The following is a 26,130-nucleotide window of genomic DNA, read 5'->3' on the forward strand; positions in this document are numbered from 1 at the left end:
TAAACTCATCCCTTCCCACCCTCTTCCCAGGTACCTTCCCCTGCAACCGCATTTTATCCCAACCACCAAATTAAATATAACATTGTTCATTAAGTCCAACAATGTGCATCCTAGATTTATCATTGGCAGCTTCCAATTGTTTTTTGTAACTTATAATTTTCACAAGTGTGCTGAATTATTACTAGTGTGTATTCAAACTGAAGAAATGAATGAAATATTACTAAACATTCAAAATCGGTATTCCTAGCATTTGAAAAATAAAATGTGCTTTTAATGACAGTGGCTCACCAATTGAAATATCAACATTTTCAGGATCATCTTCTGTGTCCTGAGTTCCTTTTAAGGAAACATCATCCTTGTTGACAGGCGTTTCTAAGTGAAGTAAAAATTCCAGCTCCTCATCCAGATGGTTTGCTGGTTCCTGCGATTCAGATGCAGGAGCAGTACGTTCCGATTCCAGTGTTGTAGAGTTGAGTATGATGTTGACCGGAATGGTTTCCACATTTGTTGGGGAAGCTTTAGTGTGTGCTCTAAATTGGCCAAATTTGCTTTTGCCATCGTCCATACTCTTCAACCTGATCTGTGGTAGCTCTGCAGGTGGATTTACCTAAATGTGAAGGAAACACAAAACGCAAAGTTGACAAATTCAACATTGGGAACTATTGAAGATTACAATTCTTCTGTTTTATGTGGCTTGTCACATAAGTGCCTCTTCAGTTACGGAGAAGTTACTTAAGAAATAGAATTTAAAAAACCCAAGGGTGGTAATTAAAATAATTTCAGGTTTCAGAGCAAAGAGTTAGACAATCTGGATCGGAGATACTATGTTACCATGAAAAGCATAGGAGAACATTACTGAGCCTCTGGCCACAGACATCTAATCCTCTTTAGATGTGGAAACAGTGGAAATGAATTGTAAAACTGACAAGGTTGTAAGACAAGGTAAATTCAACAATCACTGGGCAATCATCCTATTACCAATGCTGGGTAACTCTGACATTAATATGAAACATGGATTCATAAATGAAAAACAGCATGCAAAATGTTAAAATAAATTTTGATTGTCAAAAAACAAAATCCTGAGAATTATGTTTAGTATTAATGAGGCAATACTTCATTTAGATTCCTCATAGAACACAAAGGATTAAGAGGAGCACAACTGTTTAAAATTATAAAGAGTTGTATGCCTGAGAATGCAGATTTTATAGTCATTGACAGCACAGAGCTGCAGTATTTAGTGCTGTAGAATAATTAAACGAGACTGGGGTTCAATCTTAACTTTGGGTGCATTTTGTAAAGTGTGCATGTTCTCCATAGTGATCTCTCGGGTGTTCTTTCACAGAGTCATACAGCACGGAAACAGACTCTTCAGCCCAACTCATCCATGCCAGTCAAAATACCTCATCTAATCTAGTCTAATTTTGGCCCATATCCCTCTAAACCTTTCCCATCCATGTACGTGTCCAAGGGTCTTTTAAATGCCATTATAGTTTCTGCCTCAACTACCTTCTCTGGCAGCTGATTCCATCTACCCACCACTCCCTGAGTGTAAAAGTTGCCCCTCTCACTTTAAGCCTGTTCTTCCAAGAAGCAAATTCTGTTCCCAGTTAACTAGCTCTCCCTGGATCCCATGCGATCTAACCTTCCAGAGCGGCCTACCACGAGGAATCTGTTCAAAAGCCTTGCTGAAGTCCATAAAGACAACGTCTAGAGTCTCGTCAACCTTTTACGTTACCTCTTCAAAAAATGGAATCGATTTTGTAAGACACCATCTTCCATGTACAAAATCATGCTGACTTTCCCTAGTCAGCCCGTCTCCAAATGCATATATAGCTTCTTCTTCTTGCGTATGGCGTGCACAGCCTAAAGTTGTCGGACAACTTGACTTGATCTATTTGATTGTGCACGCCAGGTTGATTGCATTTGTTGAAACAGGGCGGACCATGTGAAGGTTGCAATCTCTCACCCCCATATATAGCTTATCCCTCAGAATCCTCTCCAGTAAATTGCCTATCACAGTTATTAGGCTCACTAGTCTATACTTCCCAGATTTTTCCTTCCTGCCCTTCTTAAATAGGGGCACAACATTAGCCACCTTCTAGTCATCCAGCACCTCCCTCATGTCTAACGATGATTCATAGATCTCAGCCCGGGCTCCTGCAATTTCTTCTCTAACTCCCACAGCGCCCTCGGATATAATCTGATCAGGCCCGAGTGATTTATCTATCTTTATATGCCCTAGGACATTCAGTACATCCTTGATCGTAATACGATCTGTCCTCAAGACATCTCCATTAACTGTCCCAAGTTCCCTAGCCTTCATGATCTTCTCCATGGTAAAAACAGCAAAATACTCATTGAGGACATTTGCCCAACTCCACACATAAATGACTGCCTTGGTTTCTGAGGGTCCTATTCTCTCTCTAGTTACCCTCTTCTTTTTCAATGTACATAAAATCTCTTGGATTCTCCATAATTTTATCTGCCAGCTATCCCCTGCCCCCCCCCCCCCCCCCATGCCAAAGACATATTATTTGGCGAGATAACAGGTACTGTAACTGCCCATGATATAGACAGGATTAATGCAAATGGATGCTTGATGGCTGGGAGGGGTGCAGTGGTCTGAAAATCTTGTTTCCATGCTGTATTAATCAGAAAATGGCTTGAGTGTGGAAGAGAAATGACACTGCCAGAAAGGTTGGTGGAAGCATGCTCAAGAGTACATTTCATTCAGAATCAATACTTTAAGGGGGAAACGGAAAGATTATGGAAAACAAAAAGAGAACTTGATAATACTACCAGTGTATGAGATCATTTTATTCATTGCCTTCAATTATTTGAATTGCCGGTCTTAAAACCAGAATAACCATAGCAATACCCCATTCACCTTCACTCATCCTGAATCAAATGATCCTAAAACAAATAATTCAACATCAACTTATCCAAAGAAGCAGCATTAAGATTTTGGGTTGATTACGATTTATCAGAAGATTAGAAATGGAACAGTGAAGGGTCAGATATAACAAAAGGGAAGGTTTGTGATAAGATAGTGACCAGAAGTGATTGAAAGACTCAAATCTACACCATACGCGTTAATCACAAACTGGTTTTCTCTACTCTTGGGATGGGTGGTTGCTTAGTGGAACACCTTCATGCAATATGCAAAGGTTACCCTAACTTTCCAATTGCTAATGCTTTAATTCTCTGAAAACAAGGAACTGTAGATGCTGGTTTATAAAAAAAGATGCAAAGTCTGAAGCAACTCAGCAGGAAAGACAGCATCTCTGGAGAATATGGATAGGTGACGTTTCGGTCAGGACCCTTATTCAGACTTCCTTCTCTAGCCCACTCTGCCTCTGGCCTATTTCCCTCTTCCAACAAAGCTTAATGTTATTTTGAGGTAAATAATCTCATTAAGTACAAACAAATAATAAAAATAAACCAAATGAGACCCATTGCATTTTGGAACTCAAAATCAAATTTGACAATTTGGATTAATATTGCACCTTGTTCCAATATTCCGTTTATTTTTTCTCTCTTTCTCCTGTTTTTTATGTCAGATTTCATTTGTTATCATCCGTTTACACCTCATTGTGCCGCATGTTTACCATTCATTTTCAATCAGCACTAGCACCACCAGCTCCTGTCAGTCTGCATCTCTTCAGCTCCACTCTAAAACACCTTTGCTCTCTTTCCCCTTATTTGCAACTTAAAACAATCTGAAACACTCATTCTGTTTCTCTTTCCTCAGTTATTGCGCACTATTTTCAGCACTAGTATTGTGTTTCAGTACTCTGTAACGTTTTAAACTGGGAGAAAACCACAGCATTTAAACATAAAATTCTTCTCCTTTTGAATTCATGGTCCCAAAGACCATTTGAATTCTAGTGCTGACTTTTATCTTGCTGGTGAAAGGGAATAGCTGTAAGGATACCAATGCCCTTAATGCATCTCCTAGCAACTGGCTTAAATATGTGAAAGCCAAGAGCTAGAAATAGATTGTACCATAGTCTTCTTCAGAAAACATGTGTTAAAAGGTACCAATAGAACAAATTAAGTTCATAATATACACCCGTATCAATAAAGAGTAAGGAAAAAACAACGCTATTAATTGTTTTCGATAAGTACACCTTCCAAATCAACTTTGAAAATAAATTACTGGCAGAAATGTTTGAAATCTGACAAAAGTAAATATGTTCCACAAACATTTCTGTATTGTGTGAATACTTAGTAAATGAATCCTACCTGTACCAACTCAGCTTCCACATTCAGTTGAAGGTGAAGTGGCAGTTGCTGAAGAGTCTGGGCCAGAGACTGGCAATCTACAAAGAGTGGTGACATCTGAAATACAGAAACAACATATAATGTATAATTAAACAAACAGGGAATAAATAGGAATTACAATATTTGAACAGAAATTCAGCAGTTCAAGATGAAGCTTAATAGCCCGAATCTGAAGAATTTGATAGTACAGCACAAGGAAATTTCCATTGCATTCAAACCATGTTCGAGCTGCCCTGGGTTCATTTGAAGGGACAAAATGGGACTATTTTATATTCCGTGTAGAGGGAGCTGGACTCGGTACCAAAAGAGTTGGCACTGCCTATGTACTTCTTCACTTTAGTTCCTGTACACATGCAACACTGACCTCCCATCTACCTCATTAGTGACCTTTGAATTATCTTTAATCAGACTTTATCGGACTTCAATGTTATATCTTTGCATTAAATGTAGTACCCTTTATCTCTGCACTCTGGATGGCTTGATTGTATTCATGTATGGTCTTTTCTTTGACTGGATAGCACACAAAAAGCTTTTTCATTGTACCTCGGTACATGTGACAATAATAAACTAAACTAAATAACACTACACGTCAGACACAATAAGGTGGATGAGGACTGAGCAAAAGAGAAAGAGAGAGAACAGAGGGTCAGCTGGGGGAGAAGGAATAAAAGGTGACATTAAATCAAAGAGAGAGAGAGAAAGATTAATGTACCTAAACTGCACTGTTTCTAAACTGGGGGAGTATAGAAGGGGCTTCAAGCAGTTATCTATTTTTTGCTGTCCCTAGTTCAAGCGTGTTTGATGGAACATTGTAAAGGGGAATCTGTTCTGCATTTAGTAGAATCCAGTACCAACTTAGTAATGTTGAATGAGACCGTTCAGAGGGTGTTTTAATCTATATACAAGCTGCATATGTCTGCATATGTAAAGTTGCTGCCTTACAGCACCAGAGACCTGGGTTCAATCCTGACTATAGGTGCTGTCAGTACGAAGTTTGTACATTCTCCCTGTGACCTTGTGGGCTTTCTCTGGGTGCTCTGGTTTCCTCCCACACTCAAAAGGCATACAGGTTTGTACATTAATTGGCTTCGGTAAAGATTGTAAATTGTCCTTATTGTGCAGGATATTGCTAGTGTACAGGGATCCCTGGTCGGCGTGGTCCGAAGGGACTGTTTCCACGTTGTATTTCTAAAACTAAAACTGAATCTGTCTTTCTGCCACATTTAAACAACTGGCACATTTAAATTATTCAGGATCAGACTCAACGTTACAGAGCCAGTGAATGGCAACAGTGAGTATCGTACATTGACTGAATCCTGGTGATCAGGGGCTGCACTCAGAACGCAACATCTAAATATAATCATCACGTTGTTTGCAAACACAAACAAGGTATGCAGTAGTTAAGGAATTATTAGAGAGCAAGCATGTGAATGGCAAACACAGTCATGCTTGAACCCAACACAAAGGGACACAGATTGCTGGAGTAACTCAGCAGGTTATGCAGCATCTCTAGAGATAGGTGATGTTTCAAGTCTGAAGATGGGCTCCAACCCAAAATGTTCTCCAGAGATGCTGCCTGACGAGCTGAGTTACTCCAGCATTTTGTGTCCTTTTGTGTAAACCAGTGTCTGCTGTTCATTGTTTCTACATTTGAACCCAACATTATCTGGTTTGACACAAATCTGATAAAAGATATAAAAACTGCTGCTGAAAATGAAATCAATGTCTCCCAATCTATCACCTTAACCCTGCAGTTACTTGCCTCCACTATTACCGCACCTCTCAAACTCAGGATCTCTGTCATCATGAGGGACAAGCTTTCCAAGGACGTGAATAACACCGTCGCTTTCACGTTCTCCTCCGAGCCACACACTACCCACATTTGGAAACATTTTGCTGCCCCTTCATTGATGCTGGGTCCAAGTGCTGGGGTTTGCCACCCGAGAACACTGTACAAGTTGCTTCGGCTGAAGAACTGCAGCGTTCAAGAATGTGGATCAGCACCATTTTCGCAAGGATAGTTCGGGATGGGTAATAAATTTGAACCTTGCTAGTAACGCTCACAAACTGAAAGTTGTGCTCAAACAAAATCCCAGTATGAGTCATTAAACTTCATGAAAAGCAGAAACAAACTGGACAGGTGGACAGGATGGAAAATGATGATTGATGAGTCATCCAATTATAGAATTTATTTCCCTAACAACCTTCCTTTTCCTACAAGTACCTTAATTGTTCTGTTCAAGAGTAAATCATGACATTTTCTGAATTTCAGTGACTAATTATTTCTGCTTTTATGGTGGCGACTGCCCATGGGAATAAAAGGACACAGTGCTGAGTGAGGTAGCTCAGCAGGTCAGGCAGCATCTCTGGAGAAAATGATAGGCGATATTTTTGGTCAGAACTCATTTATGTTCTCCAGACTTATGTTCTCCAGCCTGATCAGCTGAGTTACTTCAGCACTTTGTGTGCTTTTGTGCAAACCAGCATCTGCAGTTCCTTGTTTCTCAATTTTGCCCATTGGAAAACTGGTTTAAATCGTGGTGAAAGCAGAAATGAAATAGGTGATCAAAGGGAAAATATAATAAGTACAGGAATGAGCTAGAGAGTAAGACTGGGAAGATTAAAGCCAGCATACATTCATTGGGCTAAATGACTTCTTTCCAGGTTACCCAAAATCTCAGACATTAATATTCAAAGACTAAAAATTAAATTAGATAACCCAATTCATTACATTAGTTTTAAACTACACATATAAAACATCAATATCTATATGCCCCAACATTTACCCCGCTTTAAACAGACTGGAGCATAATGCTCATCTACAGTGCGGTACCGTGGCACAGCGGTAAAGTTGCTGCCTTACAGCACCAGAGACCCAGGTTCGATCCTGACTACGGACGCTGTCTGTATGAAGTATGTACGTTCTCCCTGTGACTGCATGGGTTTTCTCTGGGTGTTCCGGTTTCCTCCCACACTCCAAAGATGTACAGGCTTGTAGGTTAATTGACTTCGGTAAAAAAAGTTGTAAATGGTTCCTAGTTTGTAGGACAGAGCTAGTGTTCGCTGGTCGGTGTGTACTGTGGGCTGAAGGGCCTGTTTCCACGCTGCATCTCTAAACTAAACTAAAACATTACTACTAGCCTCTCCGCATGCACATTGTCAAATTATTTTTCTATATCCCTGGATAAAGTCTACCAAATTACAAATAACTATATCCTGCCCATCATAAAATAAACAAATTATTGTCAATACTTAATTTGCCTGAATAAATTATTAATATATTTTTGCTCTGCGATTTATTTTAATTAAATAATGCATTTATGATATCTTGTTTTAGAATAAATAGCAATTTGGTTCGTGATTTTTTTTAAATAACTTGATAATGGAGACAGGTCATATCACAAGACATGACAGGAAATTGTCTGAATTCTTAATTTGTTCTCAAAAGTCAAATACCAAGGAAGTCAGGCAATCAAACAAGAACATCATGTTACCCATGGACCTCGCTGACTACTCTCCTCTCTCCTTTACTCTCCTCTCTTCTTTACTCTCTCTACACCAACAACTGCACCTCCACAGACTCCTCTGTCAAGCTTCTCAAGTTTGCGGACGACACAACCCTGATTGGACTGATCCACGATGGGGAGGAATCTGCCTACAGACTGGAAATGACACAACTGGTGTCCTGGTGCCTTCGTAACAACCTGGAGCTCAATGCTCTTAAGGCAGTGGAATTGATAGTAGATTGTACCAAAACAAAAATTGATGATAGGACTACTGCAAATCAATTGCCAGGCTTACAAAGATATATTAGTGAACTGCGGGGAAAATGCAAGTATTTTCTCACTTCACAGATAATCTTTCGGGACAATGAATGAAGACACATGTTTAGCGAATAAGTCATCGAACGAACAAGAAAAATAAATGCCTGCAACAATTACCCAAGGAATCCCTGGATTTCTCGGATTAATGTGATGAATTTAATGCCATTAAATTCTCCTCTAAAAGAGGAATAACATTCTCTAATGTTCTTGGTATTGACCTATAGGTTATTTTCACGATACCTCAGAGCTACGGAACATTTCTGCCAACATACTTTTCCAAGTAGCTCTTTGATAAGTTTATTAATAATCAGCTGTTGTCGGCTAAAATTTAAAAATAGTAATTGTCCAAACCAAGCTTAAATTCTTCGGCATTATACGAGCTGATAAACCTCCGAGCCATTGCATCACTGACTATGTTGCAAAAATCTACAATGTACAACATTGCAAAACGCAAACAGCATTTTGGTTTTCTATTTTATTGTTGGCTACAATATTTATAAGATTTTTGTGGTTCGCTGTGCTTGTACATTGCCAAAGATAGACACAGGATGCTGGAGTGTCTCAGCAGGTCAGGCAGCATTCCTGGAGAACATGGATAGGTGTTTGGGTTACAACCTGAAACATCGCCTATCCTAGTTCTCCAGAGATGCTGCCTGACCTGCTGAGTTATTTTGTGTCTATCTTTGGTATAAACCAGCATCCTTGTTATTACTTGTATATTACCAGTTGATTTTACAATTTCTGATCACAAAATATCTGAAACATATTGATACTAATGGAAAAACCTTTACTTGTTTGCAAAACCTTACTTGTTTACTTGTAGAAACTTCTATTTCCCACTCCTTTTCTTCAGCAAAACGAAATTGTGCAAATGAATCACCTGTAATAAAGCAGACAGTTTATTTCCTTTGAAGTTTGACAAATTGTGAGTTGCATTTCAATTTATAGAATTGTTATTAAACCAATCATATAGGCTAAAGAGAAATCACATTTCTTATCATTTGACATAAATGAGGAATAGAATCATCGAGCTTTTATTAAATTGTAAAATTAGAATCGTGATTTTAAAACAAACCAAATAAAAGATAATTTTACAAACTTACATAAACCATATTATCCTACAACGTTGAAATGTTACCAACATACTTTTTCCAAAATTATGAGAGAGTATTTGCATTTTGTACAGCAAGTTTCACAGCCACTAAATTACTTTTGAAATTAAATCACTAATGTGGTCAACCACATAACAAACTACACTGAACAGCAATGACACAAACAACCGGGTAATCTGTCTATTCGTGTTAGAAAAGCGTTGGCAAAAGGTTCCCTTGGTCTTTTCCATAGCACCTTGGGACTTTTTAAATATTCACTTAGACTCTCAGATTAAAATCTCATTCAAAATTCAAGACTCTCTGACAATGCAGTACCCTCTCAGAACCACATCTATAGCCAAGATTATGCACTTAAAATCTATGATGTTGGGCTTGAACTCATCAACGCATTCCCCAGCAGAGTTACCAGGTCCACACTGAACCCCCACGTCAAATTATGGTTTTAAAAAATTCAGCATAATTATTCACTTAGTTTGCCTGACAGTTCTTTTGAAATATAAATAGCAATAATTTTAAATTATCAAGTACAAAACACTCCTCAAACTTAAATGCAGTGGTTAGCGTTGAAACGTTCATAATCACCATTAATTAAATGGCAATCCTAGTTTTCATCTGTATTTACAAGGACAGTTTGCTCCGATTTAAAATGCAAAGTTCACACAGTTATCAGTTTGCATTGAGCTGTTTATGATCAGCACTTCAGTTCTTAACTTTTAAGAATGACATTAAAATTTACGACCTATCTAAGTATTGGAATTATAAAATACTGTGGGCATGAACATCACAAGAGAATTAAAGTAACAATAGCTCTTAAATTATATTCTTAATAGGAATGTAGATATGTCATTTTCTCCCACTTCATGCGGTTTACTGAGCATGGTTCGCGATAAGACGTACTCATGAGCACACAGAGCACGGGGAATAGAAGCAGGCGTGTGGAGGCACAAGAGACTGCAGATGTTGGAATCTTGAGCAAAAGACAAAGTGCTGGAGGAACTCAGCGGGTCAGGCAGCATCTGTGGAAGGAATGGACAGATGACGTTTTGGGATGGCATTCTTCTTTGGACTTCAGACGCAGGGGTAGGTTGCTCATATTTGATGCCTCATGCTGCTCCACCATTCAATAACATTGTGACTGACCTTTTACCTCTGTACCATTTTCCTGTACTGCAACATTCCTTGTTTCCATTTTGTCCAAAACAGGCCAATGCTTATCTTGAATATAGTCGGCAACTGAGCCTCCACAGCCTTACTGCACAGACAATTTCAAAAATTCACCCCCACCCTCTTGTGAAGAAATTCCTTTTCCCCCTTACTGAATGGTGAACCCATTACTTTCAGACTGAACACTGGTTCCAGACACACCAGCCAAGGAAAATATCATCTCTCCCTTTACCTTGTCAAGCAGCAAGACAATTTCACGTTTCAATGAGATTGCCTTTCACTTCTCTAAATCAGAGTGACTTGCCTAGTCTGCTACACTCTCCCCCTCCACATCTCAGAGAACAATCTGGAGCACTTTCATGCCACTCAATTGCAAATACCCTTTAAAGAATTCTTTAAATTCTATTCCAAATGCTTTTTGTTCCACAAGATCAGGGTCATGAGATCCTGATCACTGAAGCTTACGACACCATAGACTGATGGCATTACATTCACTCGCACAGCTAGTGTTTGGCATAGCTTTAATCCGATTCTCAGGGATCAGCTTCTATGTCCCAGCTTTCGAGATTTATACCACTAAGTCTAGCTCTTCTATCTAGGAAGCAGCTGTGCAGGTCTGTGATCAACTGGTTCAACAGCTAGACAGCCAGGCAACGAGAGCCAGCATTTAAATGCCAAAAGCTGGCCCATCAGATATCAGTATCCATGGATGCAACCAACAACAACAGAAAATACACTCTGTTTTTAACAGCACACGGTTTGAAAATTCAAAAGCGAGTATTTTACATCTGTGCACTTTCACAAAGGTGAATTTTCTTTTTGCTGCCCAGAGCTCTAAGCGTAAATCAAGTTGAGTTTATTGTCATATGCACAAACCCAACGAGGTACAATGAAAATCTTGCTTGCAGTAGCATTAAAGCCACTTGGACTTAGACAACACAAAAAAAATAATATATCAATTCTACAAGAGTGAAGATAAAAGAAAACACAGGCTGGAATAATTCAGCGGGTTGACCAGCATCTCTGGAAGATGTGGAACGGTGATGTTTCAGATCATTCCATAAAACAATTGAGCAAAAAACCAACATTGTTTTTTAACGCAAAAATATACAATCGGTCCGTGGTGGTACAAGAGATGATCAAATTGCTGCAGTGGTTTGAGGATTGTGCAGGTCGGTCCTGATAGTTGTAGGAAAGCAGCTGTTCCTGAACCTGCTGGTGTGGGACTTCAATCCTCTCTACCTCATGCCTGATGGTAGCAGCCAGAAGGCATAATTAGATAATAGACAATAGACAATAGGTGCAGGAGTAGGACTATCGGCCCTTCGAGTCAGCACCGCCATTCAATGTGACCATAGCTGATCATCCCCAATCAGTACCCCGTTCCTGCCTTCTGCCCATATCCCTTGACTCCATTATCTTTAAGAGCCCTACCTAGCTCTCTCTTGAAAGCATCCAGAGAACCCGCCTCCACCACCCTCTGAGGCAATGCCTGGATGGTGGTGATCCTTAATGATAGATGCAACATTCTGAAGCAGCGCCTCGTGTAGGTGTAGTTGATGACAGGGAGGGCCGTGCGCGTGAGAGACTGGGCTGTGTCCTCCACTCTCTACAGTCGCTTGTATTCCTGTGCTTTGCAATTGCCATATGATACAACTGGAAAGGCCACTTTCCACAATGTTTCTGTAGAAGTTTGTTATAGTATTCCGTGCAATGCGGATCTCTCTTAAGCTTTGAAGAAAGTAGGGGCTCTGGTGCGCCTCCTTTGTGATTACATCCATGTGGCTGGCCCAGGACTGGTCGTTTGGGATATTAACGCCCAGGAATTTGAAGCTGCTGATTTCTCCACCACAAACCCACCAATGAAAACTGGCTCGTAGTTTCTAGACTTCCACTTTCCAAAGGCAATGATTATTCTTTGGTTTTACTTTACTTTAAATTTGGCGGAAACAGGCTGTTCGGCTCACTGAGTCCGCTCCAACCAACGGTCACCCCGTATACTAGCACTATCCTACACAATAGGGACTATCAACATTTTTTTAAATCAAAGCCAATGAACCTACAAACCTGCACTTCTTTGGAGGGTGGGAAGAAACTGGAGCACCTGGAGAAAACATACAGGGTCGCAAGGAGAACATGCAACTCTGTACAGACAGCACGCAAGGCAGCAACTCTACTACTGTGCTGCTGTGCCATCAACAGCATCATTTTGTTGATGATAAGTGAGAGTTTTTTGTTGCAGCACCGCTAAACCAGATGTTCTATCTCTCTCCGACACACCAACTCCTCTCCACACATGATTCTGTCAACCACGGTGGTGTTTGGCCGCCAATTTATAGAGGGCATGGAGCTGTGTTTAGCCACATAATCAATGGGTGTAAAGGTGTAGAGCAGGGGACTGTTGGCAGTTTTGAGGTGCACTGTATTGATGTTCAGTGAGGAGGACATGTTGTTAACAATCCCCACTGATTGAGCTCTGCTGATGAGGAAGTCAAGGATCCATTTGCAAAGGGAGGAACATGGGCCCAGATCTTGAAGCTTTGTGTTGAGTTTGCAGGAAATGATAGTGTTGAACGCAGGGCTGGCATCCTTGAACAGCAGGTTGATGTATGTCTTCCTGTTGTCCAGATGCTCCAGAGCAGAGTAAGATAGCATCATAGAAACATAGAAACATAGAAATTAGGTGCAGGAGTAGGCCATTCAGCCCTTCGAGCCTGCACCGCCATTCAATATGATCATGGCTGATCATCCAACTCAGTATCCTGTACCTGCCTTCTCTCCATACCCCCTGATCCCCTTAGCCACAAGGGCCACATCTAACTCCCTCTTAAATATAGCCAATGAACTGGCCTCAACTACCCTCTGTGGCAGAGAGTTCCAGAGATTCACCACTCTCTGTGTGAAAAAAGTTCTTCTCATCTCGGTTTTTAAAGGATTTCCCCCTTATCCTTAAGCTGTGACCCCTTGTCCTGGACTTCCCCAACATAGGGAACAATCTTCCTGCATCTAGCCTGTCCAACCCCTTAAGAATTTTGTAAGTTTCTATAAGATCCCCTCTCAATCTCCTAAATTCTAGCAGTTCATCCATTGTGGTGAAAGGCAAATTGAAGTCAGGACATTCCAAGGAAGGAAGTCACAGTGCTGGAGTAAATCAGCGAATCAGGCCGAATCTCTGGAGAACATGAATAGGTGGCATTTTGGGTCGGCACTCTTCTTCTGACTGAGATCACAACAGCCAAACATAGAAAATAGGTGCAGGAGTAGGCCATTTGGCCCTTCAAGCCTGCACCGCCATTCAATATGATCATGGCTGATCATCCAACTCAGTATCTTGTACCTGCTTTCTCTCCATACCCCCTGATCCCCTTAGCCACAAGGGCCACATCTAACCCTCTTAAATATAGCCAATGAACTGGCCTCAACTACATTCTGTGGCAGAGAATTCCAGAGATTCACCACTCTCTGTGTAAAAAATGTTTTTCTCATCTCAGTCCTTAAGATTTCCCCTTTATCCTTAAACTGTGACCCCTTGTTCTGGACTTCCCCAACATCGGGAACAATCTTCCTGCATCTAGCCTGTCCAACCACTTAAGATTTTTGTAAGTTTCTATAAAATTCCCCCTCAATCTTTTAAATTCTAGAAAGGTTTGAATTTAGAAATTTGAATTCTAAAATTCAAAGAAAGGTCCTCACCCAAAACATCACCTATCCATGTTCTCCAGAGATGCTGTCTGACCCGCTGAGTTACTCCAGCACTTTGTGTCCTTTTGTGTAAACCAGCATCTGTGGTTCCTTGTTTCTACATTCTGGGGCAATGAAGACCAGATCATTAGAAGTATTTAAGGTGGAGATAGATATGTGGAAGATCAAGGAATTGAGTGTGAAGGGGAACAGGCATAGAAGGGTTGTCGAGGGCAGCATAGATCAGCTTGGTGAATGGTGATTGTGATGAGGGGGGATTGCTGAGCATGCTGGGGGCCTGCTCCTGCCTTTTTGTGACTGGAAGGTCGGAAACAAAGGGGAGGTTGGTGAGAGATAGATAGGAAGGAAATTGGAATAGTGCACACACTGTAGATAATGATGTTTAGTTCAGTTTAGAGATATAGAATGGAAATAGGCCCTTCAGCCCGCTGAGTCCATGTTGACTAACGATCACCCATTCATACTAGTTCTATGTTATCCCGCTTCTGCATTCACTCCCTATGCACTAGGGGCAATTTAGAGAGGACCAATTAACCTACAAACCCGCACGCCTTCTGAAAGTGAGAGGAAACCGGAGCACCCTGAGGAAATCCACAGCATAGACAGTACACAAGATCAGGATCAACCCCTGGTCTCTGGGGCTGTGAGGCAGCAGCTCTACCAGCTGCACCACCCAAAATGGGTACATGCCTCACAAGTTTCACCTCCATACCACTATGTCTTTAATTTTAAACTTTAAATGGATAAGGTACAGAGATTCTACAATGACTTTAATCAAACCACTATTATGAAATTATTTAAGGACCATTTCTTTCTGAGAGATGGGAAGGACTTTGACCCTCCACTAAGTATGCTCCACACATAGGAAGTCTGTCACTGCCAGCTGGCTATCGGCTGTGCCATGTAGTCCGTGCACAATTGAGAATAGAAGCTGAACACCACACCTTCGTTATGCTATTTTTAACTATTCTCAGTTCATCTTCAATCTGCGTTATGTACATGAAATAAAAGTTTAGACTGATCATTCCAAACAGCAAATTGCACAGAAGGTACTCAAAATATGTATGGTGATATGTAAAACTCTCCACAATTTATAAATAGAGAGAGAGAGAGAGAGACACAGAGAGAGAGAGAGAGAGAGAGAGAGAGAGAGAGAGAGAGAGAGAGGCAGAGAGGCAGAGAGGCAGAGAGGCAGAGAGAGAGAGAGAGGCAGAGAGGCAGAGAGGCAGAGAGGCAGAGAGGCAGAGAGGCAGAGAGGGAGAGGGAGAGGGAGAGAGAGAGATCTATGTCTCATATTTATATACAGGTCTCCAATAGACAATAGGTGCAGGCCATTCGGCCCCTTGAGCTAGCACCGCCATTCAATGTGATCATGGCTGATCATCCTCAATCAGTACCCCGTTCCTGCCTTCTCCCCATATCCCCTGACTCCGCTATCTCCACTCGTCCTCTGTCGTTCCAGAGAAAATAATCCAAATTTGTTCAAACTCTCCTTACAGCTAATGCTCTCTAATCCAGGCAATATCCTGGTGAACCTCTTCTGAACCCTCTCCAAAGCCTCCACATCCTTCCTGCAAAGCTACGACCAGAACTGTACACAATACTTGTGGCCTGATCAAAAAAATGTTTTTAAGCTGCAATATGATGCAGTGTTTTTTCCCATGAATGCATAGCAAATATCTATATATAATACAAAATATAATCAAAATGTACAATGGATAAAGTGCACGCTAACGGAACGCTGAACCACCTTCAGATTCCAAATGGAGCAAAAGTGCTTTCAGGAGGCAATTCCTTTAATAATTCCTGCTGCTTTGTTCAATCCATTCATTTAAGGAGTTTCACAAACACTTGCGGCACACAGGACATAAATATTTAACTTTGCCAGATTTTAATGGAGCAGATCCCATTAGTCAAGCCAAGTCAAGCAACACATAGGGCCTTAGTGAATTATGGTACCAAAGGTTCATCGTCTTAACCATGGGAATGAAGGTTTGTGATAAAAACCAACAGAGAAGATGAATTACATTGAAATGAGATACAGAATTAAATAAAGAACAAGAAAGAAAGACGCAGAAAAAAATAAAGAAAATAGTTTCCAATGTTTTATTTCCTACTGCTGGCACACCAACCATTGTTCCTTCTCCACTCCCTTTACCCACTCCAATCTCACCCCCTCCGAACACACAGCCATCCGCTCACTCAACAACAATCCAAATGTTGTTATCAAACTTGCCGACAAAGGAGGTGCCGTTGTAGTCTGGTGGGCCGACCTCTACTGTGTTGAGGCCAGGCGCCAGCTCTCAGACACCTCCTCATACCAATCCCTTGACCAATGACCCCACAGCCAAACATCAGGCCAGCATCTCCCAGACTACACTCCCTGTTTCTATCTCCTTCCCCAGATCCACAAACAGGGCTGCCCTGGCAGACCCAATGTTTCTGCCCCACAGAATTCATCTCCAAATAGTTGATTCCATCTTATTCCTCCCATGCCCAGTCTCTTCCGACCTACATCCAAGACACCTCACATGTCATTTAAGTCTTCAATAACTTTCAATTCCTAGGCTCCCATTGCCTCATCTGTACCATGGGTGTCCAGTCCTTTTATGCCTCCAACCCCACCAAGAAGATCTCAAGGCCCTCCAGTTCTTCCTTGAAGAGAGACCCAGTCAGTTCCCCTCAACTAACACTCTCCTCCCGCTGGGGGAACTTGTCCTTACGCTCAACAACTTCTCCTTTGACTCCTCACTTTCTTCAAGTTTAAGTTGCAGCCGTGGGCACTCGCAAGGTCCCCAGCTATGCTTGCCATATTGTTGCTCACGTCAAGCAATCCTTGTCCCAAAGGTACACTGGCACCATCTCTCTGCTGCATTAACCACTGCATTGGGGCTGCCTCCAGCACCCGTGCAGAACTCGGTGATTTCATTAACTTTACCATTAACTTCCACCCTGCCCTTAAATTCACCTGGACTATCTCTGACACCTCTCCCCCCTTTCTTGATCTCTCTGGTTCCATCACGGGGGACAGACTATCGACTGACATCATCGATAAACCCACTGACTCCCACTGACAACATCTCCTCCAACAGCCTCATGCAAAGGCACTATCCCCTACTCTGACGTATCCATCTAGCTCCCAAGTGGAGGGTTTCCATTCCAGGTCATCTAAGATGTCCGCTTTCTTTAATAAACATGTTGCCCCCTTCCTCCCACCCACCTACTGTTATAGACAAATCCCTCACCCACGTCTCGGTAGTGGGGAAACTGCTAGAGTCAGTTATTAAAGATGGGATAGCAGCACATTTAGAAAGTGGTGAAATCATTGGACAAAGTCAGCATGGATTTACGAAAGGTAAATCATGTCTGACGAATCTTATAGAATTTTTCGAGGATGTAACTAGTAGCGTGGATAGGGGAGAACCAGTGGATGTGGTGTATCTGGACTTCCAGAAGGCTTTCGACAAGGTCCCACATAAGAGATTAGTATACAAACTTAAAGCACATGGCATTGGGGGTTCAGTATTGATGTGGATAGAGAACTGGCTGGCAAACAGGAAGCAAAGAGTAGGAGTAAACGGGTCCTTTTCACAATGGCAGGCAGTGATTAGTGGGGTACCGCAAGGCTCAGTACTGGGACCCCAGCTATTTACAATATATATTAATGATCTGGATGAGGGAATTGAAGGCAATATCTCCAAGTTTGCGGATGACACTAAGCTGGGGGGCAGTGTTAGGTGTGAGGAGGATGCTAGGAGACTGCAAGGTGACTTGGATAGGCTGGGTGAGTGGGCAAATGTTTGGCAGATGCAGTTTAATGTGGATAAATGTGAGGTTATCCATTTTGGTGGCAAAAACGGGAAAGCAGATTATTATCTAAACGGTGGCCGATTGGGAAAGGGGGAGATGCAGCGAGACCTGGGTGTCATGGTACACCAGTCATTGAAGATAGGCATGCAGGTGCAGCAGGCAGTAAAGAAAGCGAATGGCATGTTGGCTTTCATAGCAAGAGGATTTGAGTATAGGAGCAGGGAGGTTCTACTGCAGTTGTATAGGGTCTTGGTGAGACCACACCTGGAGTATTGCGTGCAGTTTTGGTCTCCAAATCTGAGGAAGGACATTATTGCCATAGAGGGAGTGCAGAGAAGGTTCACCAGACCGATTCCTGGGATGTCAGGACTGTCTTATGAAGAAAGACTGGATAGACTTGGTTTATACTCTCTAGAGTTTAGGAGATTGAGAGGGGATCTTATAGAAACTTACAAAATTCTTAAGGGGTTGGACAGGCTAGATGCAAGAAGATTGTTCCCGATGTTGGGGAAGTCCAGGACAAGGGGTCACAGCTTAAGGATAAGGGGGAAATCCTTTAAAACCGAGATGAGGAGAACTTTTTTCACACAGAGAGTGGTGAATCTCTGGAACTCTCTGCCACAGAGGGTAGTTGAGGCCAGTTCATTGGCTATATTTAAGAGGGAGTTAGATGTGGCCCTTGTGGCCAAGGGGATCAGAGGGTATGGAGAAAAGGCAGGTACGGGATACTGAGTTGGATGATCAGCCATGATCATATTAAATGGCGGTGCAGGCTCGAAGGGCCGAATGGCCTACTCCTGCACCTAATTTCTATGTTTCTATGTTTCTATGTCTCCAGTGTCCAATCGTTCTGCTCTTGCTCTCTCTCACACCAGACAGAAGAAGAATAGAGCAAGTTGTTATTTTTAAACAGGCTGGAACATGCTGTCGAGGGACTGGTGGATGAATGCTGATACAACAGGGGCATTTAACAGGCTTCTGGACAGACATGTGAACATGGTGCTGTGTTGCCACTTTGAAGGAAATTACCGGACATTCAGGAAATTCTTGTCTTCGGGTAATTTTAGGGAAATTAAATAATTTTGGGAAATTTCTTCATCAGGCCCGCGAAGGGGTCCCATCCGGCCCGTGGGATGATTTGGGGAAAAAAAGTAGATTTACGACCATCAGCGCCTGTGCAGGGGGGAGGCCCATCAGCCACGTCACAATTGAACACTGTCTCCCCGCACGGTGTGGAAGCACTGACATGGAGGGAGTAGTGGGATATGGATCACTTTCAGGCATCTGGAGATAGTTTAATTTGGCATTGTGGCTGGCACAGATATCATGGGTTGGAGGGCCTCATCCTGTGTACTACTGTTCTATGTAATTAGTCACTCCGAATGAGATACAGCACAGAAACAAGCCCTCCTGCCCACTGATTCTCAGCACCGAAATACACTATTCCTGCACTAATCGCATTTTATTCTCCTTAACTCATCCAGATGCTATTACTCACCTACACACTATAAAGATAATTTATTGGACAATTAACCCGCACACCTTCAGGATGAGGAAACCAGAGCACCTGCAGGAAACCCATGCAGCCACAGGGAGAATGTGCAAACTCCACACAGGCAGCATGTGAGGTCAGAATTGAAGCTGCCTCTCTGTGGCGCTATACGGAAGTGGCTCTTCCAGCGGTATTACTGCGGCAGTCCTGACTTTTTGTGGCGAATATAGTCGGTAATTAATACGAAAATGTTTCAACTTCATGTAAACCATAAAAATGGTAATTATTCAGCAAGCAGCAAATCACAATATCGAGTGATCTATTTGTTGCCTCAAGCTAATTGACGTTAGAAATTAATAACGCAAGCACCATTAAACTCGGTTTAATTTTGACAGCAAATTGCACGAAAATGTTTTGGAAAGGAAAAAAGCATTGTAACTTAATTGTTAGCACACAAAGACACATCTCATACTTTGTTTACTCAAACATTTTAAGAAACGCTCCTAATGTACATCTATAAAGCAGCTTAAGTTCTCTTTAGAAATTAACATTAAGCAATTAGTCATAGTAGATACAAAATGCTGGAGTGACTCAACGGGACAGGCAGCATCTCTGGAGAGAAGGAATGGGTGACGTTTCGGGTCAAGACCCTTCTAAGGGTTACTCCAGCATTTTGTGTCTACCTTCAATTTAAACCAGCATCTGCTATTCTTTCCTAAGCAATTAGTCATGGTGTCAAACAGCACAGGAACAGGCCCATCAGCCCAACTTGCCCGTGCCGACCAGGATGCCCCATCTACACCATTCTCATCTACCTGCAATTAACCAATATCCCTCTACCCATTAGATACTGGAGAGAAGCATTTGCTTAGATAACCTATAAAATGACCATCAAGGTTTCAAGATTAGTTTATTGTCACATGTACCAAGTATGGTACGGTGAAATTTGAGTTACCATACAGCCATACTAAGTGAAAAGCATAAAAGTTAACATAAACATCCATCACAGTGGATTCCACATTCCTCACTGTGATGGAAGGCAATAAAGTTCAATCTTCTTCCTCTTGTTCTCCCGCGGTCGGGGCAGTCAAATCATCCGCAGTCGGGGCCCGCAGCCGACGATCGAAGCCCCCGTCAGGGTGATCAAAACTCCCGCGTCGGGGCGGTTGAAACTCTCGAGTCGGCCTCTTCTTACCAGGGACTGTGGGCTTCACGATGTTAAAGTCCACAGGCCCCGCGGTTGGAGCTTCGATCCCCGGCAAAGGGATCGCAAGCTCCGCGATGTTAAAGTCCCGCAGACGGACTGGTCTCCAGGTAAGGCCGCCAACTCCACGATGTTAGGCTGCAGTAGGGACGGAGATTCGATACGGAAAAAAATCGCATCTCCGTCGAGTTAAGAGATTGAAAAAAGTTCCCCCACCCCCACATAACAGAGTTGACGTGGAAAAGCTTTTCCCACTGAGAGTAGGGAAGATTCAAACAAGGGGACATGACTTGAGAATTAAGGGACTGAAGTTTAGGGGTAACATGAGGGGGAACTTCTTTACTCAGAGAGTGGTAGCTGTGTGGAATGAGCTTCCAGTGAAGGTGGTGGAGGCAGGTTCGTTTTTATCATTTAAAAATAAATTGGATAATTATATGGATAGGGAAGGGAATGGAGGGTTATGGTCTGAGCGCAGGTATATGGGACTAGGGGAGATTATGTGTTCGGCACGGACTAGAAGGGTCGAGATGGCCTGTTTCCGTGCTGTAATTGTTATATTATATTGTTATAAAACAAACCAAGGAACACTAAAACATACTTTTTAACACAAACTAAAAATAACAAAAAGAAAGGACAAACAGACTGTTGGCGAGGCAGCCACTGCTGATGGCACCACTTGGCGTTCACCCCATCAATAACCGAGCAAGTCAGAGCGCGTGTACTCGACAAGTGTGGTTCAACACGTCATTCCCAAACAGTAAAGGGGCAAACCATAAACGTGACAGACAGAATACTGCCCACTTGCGCAGATGAATATAACGTGTATGGAGAAACACGCAGACAACTCAAAACAACGCTTGGCAAAAATGGTCCCCAGGCACTATATTAAACATTCACATCCAGTGGCACGGTGGCGCAGCAGGAGAGTCGCTGTCTTACAGCGTCAGAGACCTGGGATTGATCCTGACTATGGGTGCTGTCTGTACGGAGTTTGTACGTTCTCCCTGTGACCGCATAGGTTTTTTCCGGGTGATCAGTTTCCTCGAACATTCCAAAGACGTACTAGTTTGTAGGTTAATTGGCTTTGGTAAAAATTGGAAATTGACCCTAGTGTGTGCTAGTGTAACAGGGATTGCTGGTTGGCATGGAATCGGTGGGCCAAAGGGCTTGTTTCCACGCTATATCTCTAAACTGAACTATACAACACAGAAAGAGGCCATTCAATGGGGAACAAACCCAGGTCCTGGAGCGGTGAGGCAGGAGCACTAACTGCTGTGCCACCCAATTTCTAATCACCCGTAGATCTGTCCATCTTACATGACACTATCTCCATTATAATTTCTTATTTACATTTCATCTAGTTAGTTCCCCCTCTCCCGCAGCTTCATATTATATTTAGGTTTATTTTTGCTCTTTTTGTATTTTGTGCTTTTCCGCTGTTCTGAAAATGGATAATTTAATAAATCTGTCATTTTTTTTATACGTCATCGTATCACCTTTATCTGTTATTATCTGTCGCATTTCTCCTCAAGAGTCCATTAACTCTGAATCCACTGAAATTCTGAAGCTGCTAATAGTTTCTGATTACAGGGAGTATTAACAGCTGAATTTATGACCTGTTCTCTGTAAGGACCACTACATCATAGCCTATCAGTTGAATTAGTGCCTCTGACACCCGGTTTATTTTTTATCCTCTGCGAACACTTGTCTGACTGAGTATTTCCACCTGCATAAAGCCCTAATGATACATTTCACAGTTTTTGGCCTCTCAAACCTCTAAAAGGATACAAAATGCTGAAGTAACTCAGCAGATCAGGCAGTATTTCCGGTGAACATAGATAAGTGACGTTTCAGGCGGGACCCTTTTTTAAGTTTCGACTTAGAAGTTGGTACGTCATGTTGCAGTTGAATAAGACGTTGGTGAGACCGCATTTAGAATATTGTGTTTAATTCTGGGCAACATGTTATAGGGAAGATACTGTCTAGCATGAAAGGGTTCAGAAAAGATTTACGAGGGTGTTGCCAGGACTAGAGGATGTGAGCTATAGGGAGAGGTTGAGTAGGCTGGGTCCCTATTCCATGCAGCGCAGGAGGATGAGGGGTGATCTTATAGAGGTGTAAAAAATCATGAGAGGAATAGATCAGGTAGATGCACAGAGTCTCTTGCCCAGAGTAGGGGAATCTAGGACCAGAGGACATACAGTAGGTTCAAGGTGAAGGGGAAAAAGTTTAATAGGAATCCGAGGGGTAACTTTTTCCCGTAAAGGGTGGTGGGTGTATGGAACAAGCTGCCAGAAGAGGTAGTTGAGGTTGGGCCATCCCATCGTTTAAGAAACAGTTAGACAGGTATATGAATAGGACAGGTTTGGAGGGATAGGGACCAAGCGCAGGCAAGTTGGGCCGAAGGGCCTGTTACCACACTGCAGTACGCTATGACCCGAAACATCACCTGTACATGTTCTCCACGGATGCTGCCTGACCCACTGAGTTACTCCAGCACACAGGGTAAATGCATTTTTCCCAGAATTTCTCTACACTGCTACTCACAATTCAACAGTATTTACATAATGTAGCGATGTTAAAAAAAACTTACCTTCAGCGACGTCACTGGACATGTGCGGGACTTTGGCGCCTTTGAGGGAGGCGGGGGGCGGGATTAAAATGCCGTTTTCTCCTGCCTGTCTGAGTTGGATTTCCTCGGCCTGCCAGCTGATGCAGAAAAATCGTTCCGACTTCCGTTCTCGGAAGTTTTTTTTTAAAATCGCGAGACAATTTAATCACTGGAGTAAAATAAAAAAGCAACTTCTAACGCCCTCAACGCCTACAACGGGACGGATCTCACGTAGAGGACAAAACACGGGGTAAGTCGTCTATTTTACATATAAACTTGCTTCTTAGGATGACTTTAATCAAAATTTCCTTGGCGAAAATTTGATTTTGGCCCCTATACGAACCGGCAGTGTTTTTCCTGCCGATATGGGGTTCAAATTCACTGCAACCGTAACGTTCCAATCTATCGCGTTCCACAAAAACCCACTCGCAAGATGATTTAAAAGCCCATCAATTTACGGGAATTAAACATTAAATTCCTTCCATTTGGCCTATAAATTCATGACAATGAGATTTAAAAATCATGTTATATTGTGAATTCTTGTGTGAATGTTATTTGGACACTTAGGCTATTTAAAAATGTTAACCTTTTCTTAAGAAATGGATAGATGTTCAGATCTAGTAATTGAATTTTGTAATTAGCTACAATTAGGTAACTAACTAATTATATGCTTTAATTTCAGGTCATCCAAGCAAGATTGTTTCATATTTCTTTCAGAATGCTTCAAACTATAATAACTGAAAAATTATTTCAGCTTTTAATTTTTAAGAAAGTTATGGGCTTTTGACTGTCCTCGATCACAGCTTTTGAGTTGTCAATGGAAAAGCAATAGGGAACACAATGCTAATTTCCGAGTATGAAAATGGCCATAGCATTTTTTAAACTGAAGATATGAAAGTGAATTAGGTGTCAAATTAAACTTCTTTTTATGCTTTATCTGATGGGATAAATTGCAGACTTGATTGTTTAAATCCCAAAATTTTGTAACATTGCTACATAATGGATCAATCTTAACACCTTTTTATTCATGAACAGAGAGGGAAGAGGAAAACGAGGCCAAGAATTGAGAAAAAAAAAAAAATACTAGCTGTATTTAAATCTGGATGGAATACAATCTAGATGGCTGAGGGAAATATAAGTTGAAAGTACAGAATTCCCGCTCATAAACATGGAGCTGCAATAAAGGAGAAAGGGATAAAGGCAAAATGGTAGAATGGATAGACTGTGACAGATTCAATCTAATGCAGAGAGCAACTTTGATAAACTGCAGAAGCCAAGGAGGCTGTACCCGCGCGGCGTCAAGACGCTATGTACGGCGTCGAGATGCTGCATACACCCGTCGAGGCGCTGCGTACGGCATTGAGGCGGCTGCGGGCCGGCAGGTCGTTGCCGTGCGGAATTTTTGAACACGGTCAGTTTTTTGGAGCCCCGCGCGATGTCGGGACCAGCTCCGCACAACTCCATACGGCTCCGACGATCGAGGTGGGACCGCCCCCAGCGAGGCCGTAGGGCTCAAGCGACCATGTTAGGTCGCGCTTGTCGCATGGAGTCGCATGCTCATGGGACAGGCCCTTTAGTGTATTAACCGACATCTCTAGTTCTTTGTTTCTACTCTCAAACTTCATGCTGCAGATGCAATACATTGCTTTACAGGCAATTTGATACAATTGTTATTTATTACAAGTAGACCTAAGTATTATGCTTATCCTCTCGTTAAAAAAAAAAATCAAATTTGAGAACAAGGCGGCAAAAGAAATGATGTAAAGTGTAAATGTCAAAACATAAAGATGTAAAGAAATGACATTAGTGGGCAAAATTAGAGCGCATGGTATTGGGGGTAAGGTGCTGACATGGATAGAAAATTGGTTGGCAGACAGGGAACAAAGATTAGGGATTAACGGTCCCTTTCAGAATGGCAGGCAGCGATTAGTGGGGTACCGCAAGGCTCGGTGCTGGGACCGCAGCTATTTACAATATATATTAATGTTTTAGATGAAGGGATTAAAAGTAACATTAGCAAATTTGCAGATGACACAAAGCTGGGTGGCAGTGTGAACTGCGAGGAGGATGCTATGAGGATGCAGGGTAACTTGGACAAGTTGGGTGAGTGGGCAGATGCATGGCAGATACAGTTTAATGTGGATAAATGTGAGGTTATCCACTTCGGTGGCAAAAACAAGAAGGCAGATTACTATCTAAATTGTGTCAAGTTGGGAAAAGGGGAAGTGCAACAGGATCTGGGGGTCCTTGTTCATCAGTCGCTGAAAGTAAGAATGCAGGTACAGCAGGCAGTGAAGAAAGCTCATGGCATGTTGGCCTTCATTACAAGAGGAGGAGTATAGGAGCAAAAAGGTCCTTCTGCAGTTGTACAGGGCCCCAGAGAGACCACACCTGAAGTATTGTGTGCAGTTTTGGTCTCCAAATTTGAGGAAGGACATTCTTGCTATTGAGGGAGTGCAGTGTAGATTCACAAGGTTAATTCCCGGGATTGCAGGACTGTCATATGGTGATAGAATGGAGCGTCTGGGCTTGTATACTCTGGAACTTAGAAGAATGAGAGGGGATCTTATTGAAACATATACAATTATTAAAGGTTTGGGCACACTAGAGGCAGGAAACATGTGCCCGATGTTGGCGGAGTCCTGAATCAGGGGCCACAGTTTAAGAATAAGGGGTAAGCCATTTAGAACGGAGATGAAGAAATACTTTTTCACACAGAGAGTTGTGAGTCCGTGGAATTCTCTGCCTCAGAGGGTGGTGGAGGCCGGTTCTCTGGATACTTTCAAGAGAGAGTTAGATAGGGCTCTTAAAAACAGCGGAGTCAGGGGATTTGGGGAGAAGGCAAGAACGGGGTATTGATTGGGGATGATCAGCCATGATCACATTGAATGGCGGTGCTGGCTCGAAGGGCCAAATGGCCTACTGCT

The 26,130-nt window shown here is 42.2% G+C and overlaps 1 protein-coding gene across 3 annotated transcripts in view; it reads right to left on the minus strand.

Moving 5' to 3' along the window:
- Window positions 1-26,130, minus strand: part of aven (apoptosis, caspase activation inhibitor) — a 106,208-nt gene that overhangs the window by 28,522 nt on the left and 51,556 nt on the right. For all 3 annotated transcript variants that reach the window (XM_055640732.1, XM_055640731.1, XM_055640730.1), the window contains exons 3-5: window positions 8,918-8,988; window positions 4,246-4,341; window positions 289-607 (exon numbers count right to left, since the gene is read on the minus strand). In XM_055640732.1, coding sequence (XP_055496707.1) covers window positions 289-607; window positions 4,246-4,341; window positions 8,918-8,988 — 486 coding nt within the window. The remainder of the gene's footprint in view (window positions 1-288; window positions 608-4,245; window positions 4,342-8,917; window positions 8,989-26,130) is intronic.

Source organism: Leucoraja erinacea, chromosome 9 (genome assembly GCF_028641065.1).
Source record: "Leucoraja erinacea ecotype New England chromosome 9, Leri_hhj_1, whole genome shotgun sequence".
Classification (NCBI taxonomy): Eukaryota; Metazoa; Chordata; class Chondrichthyes; order Rajiformes; family Rajidae; genus Leucoraja; species Leucoraja erinaceus.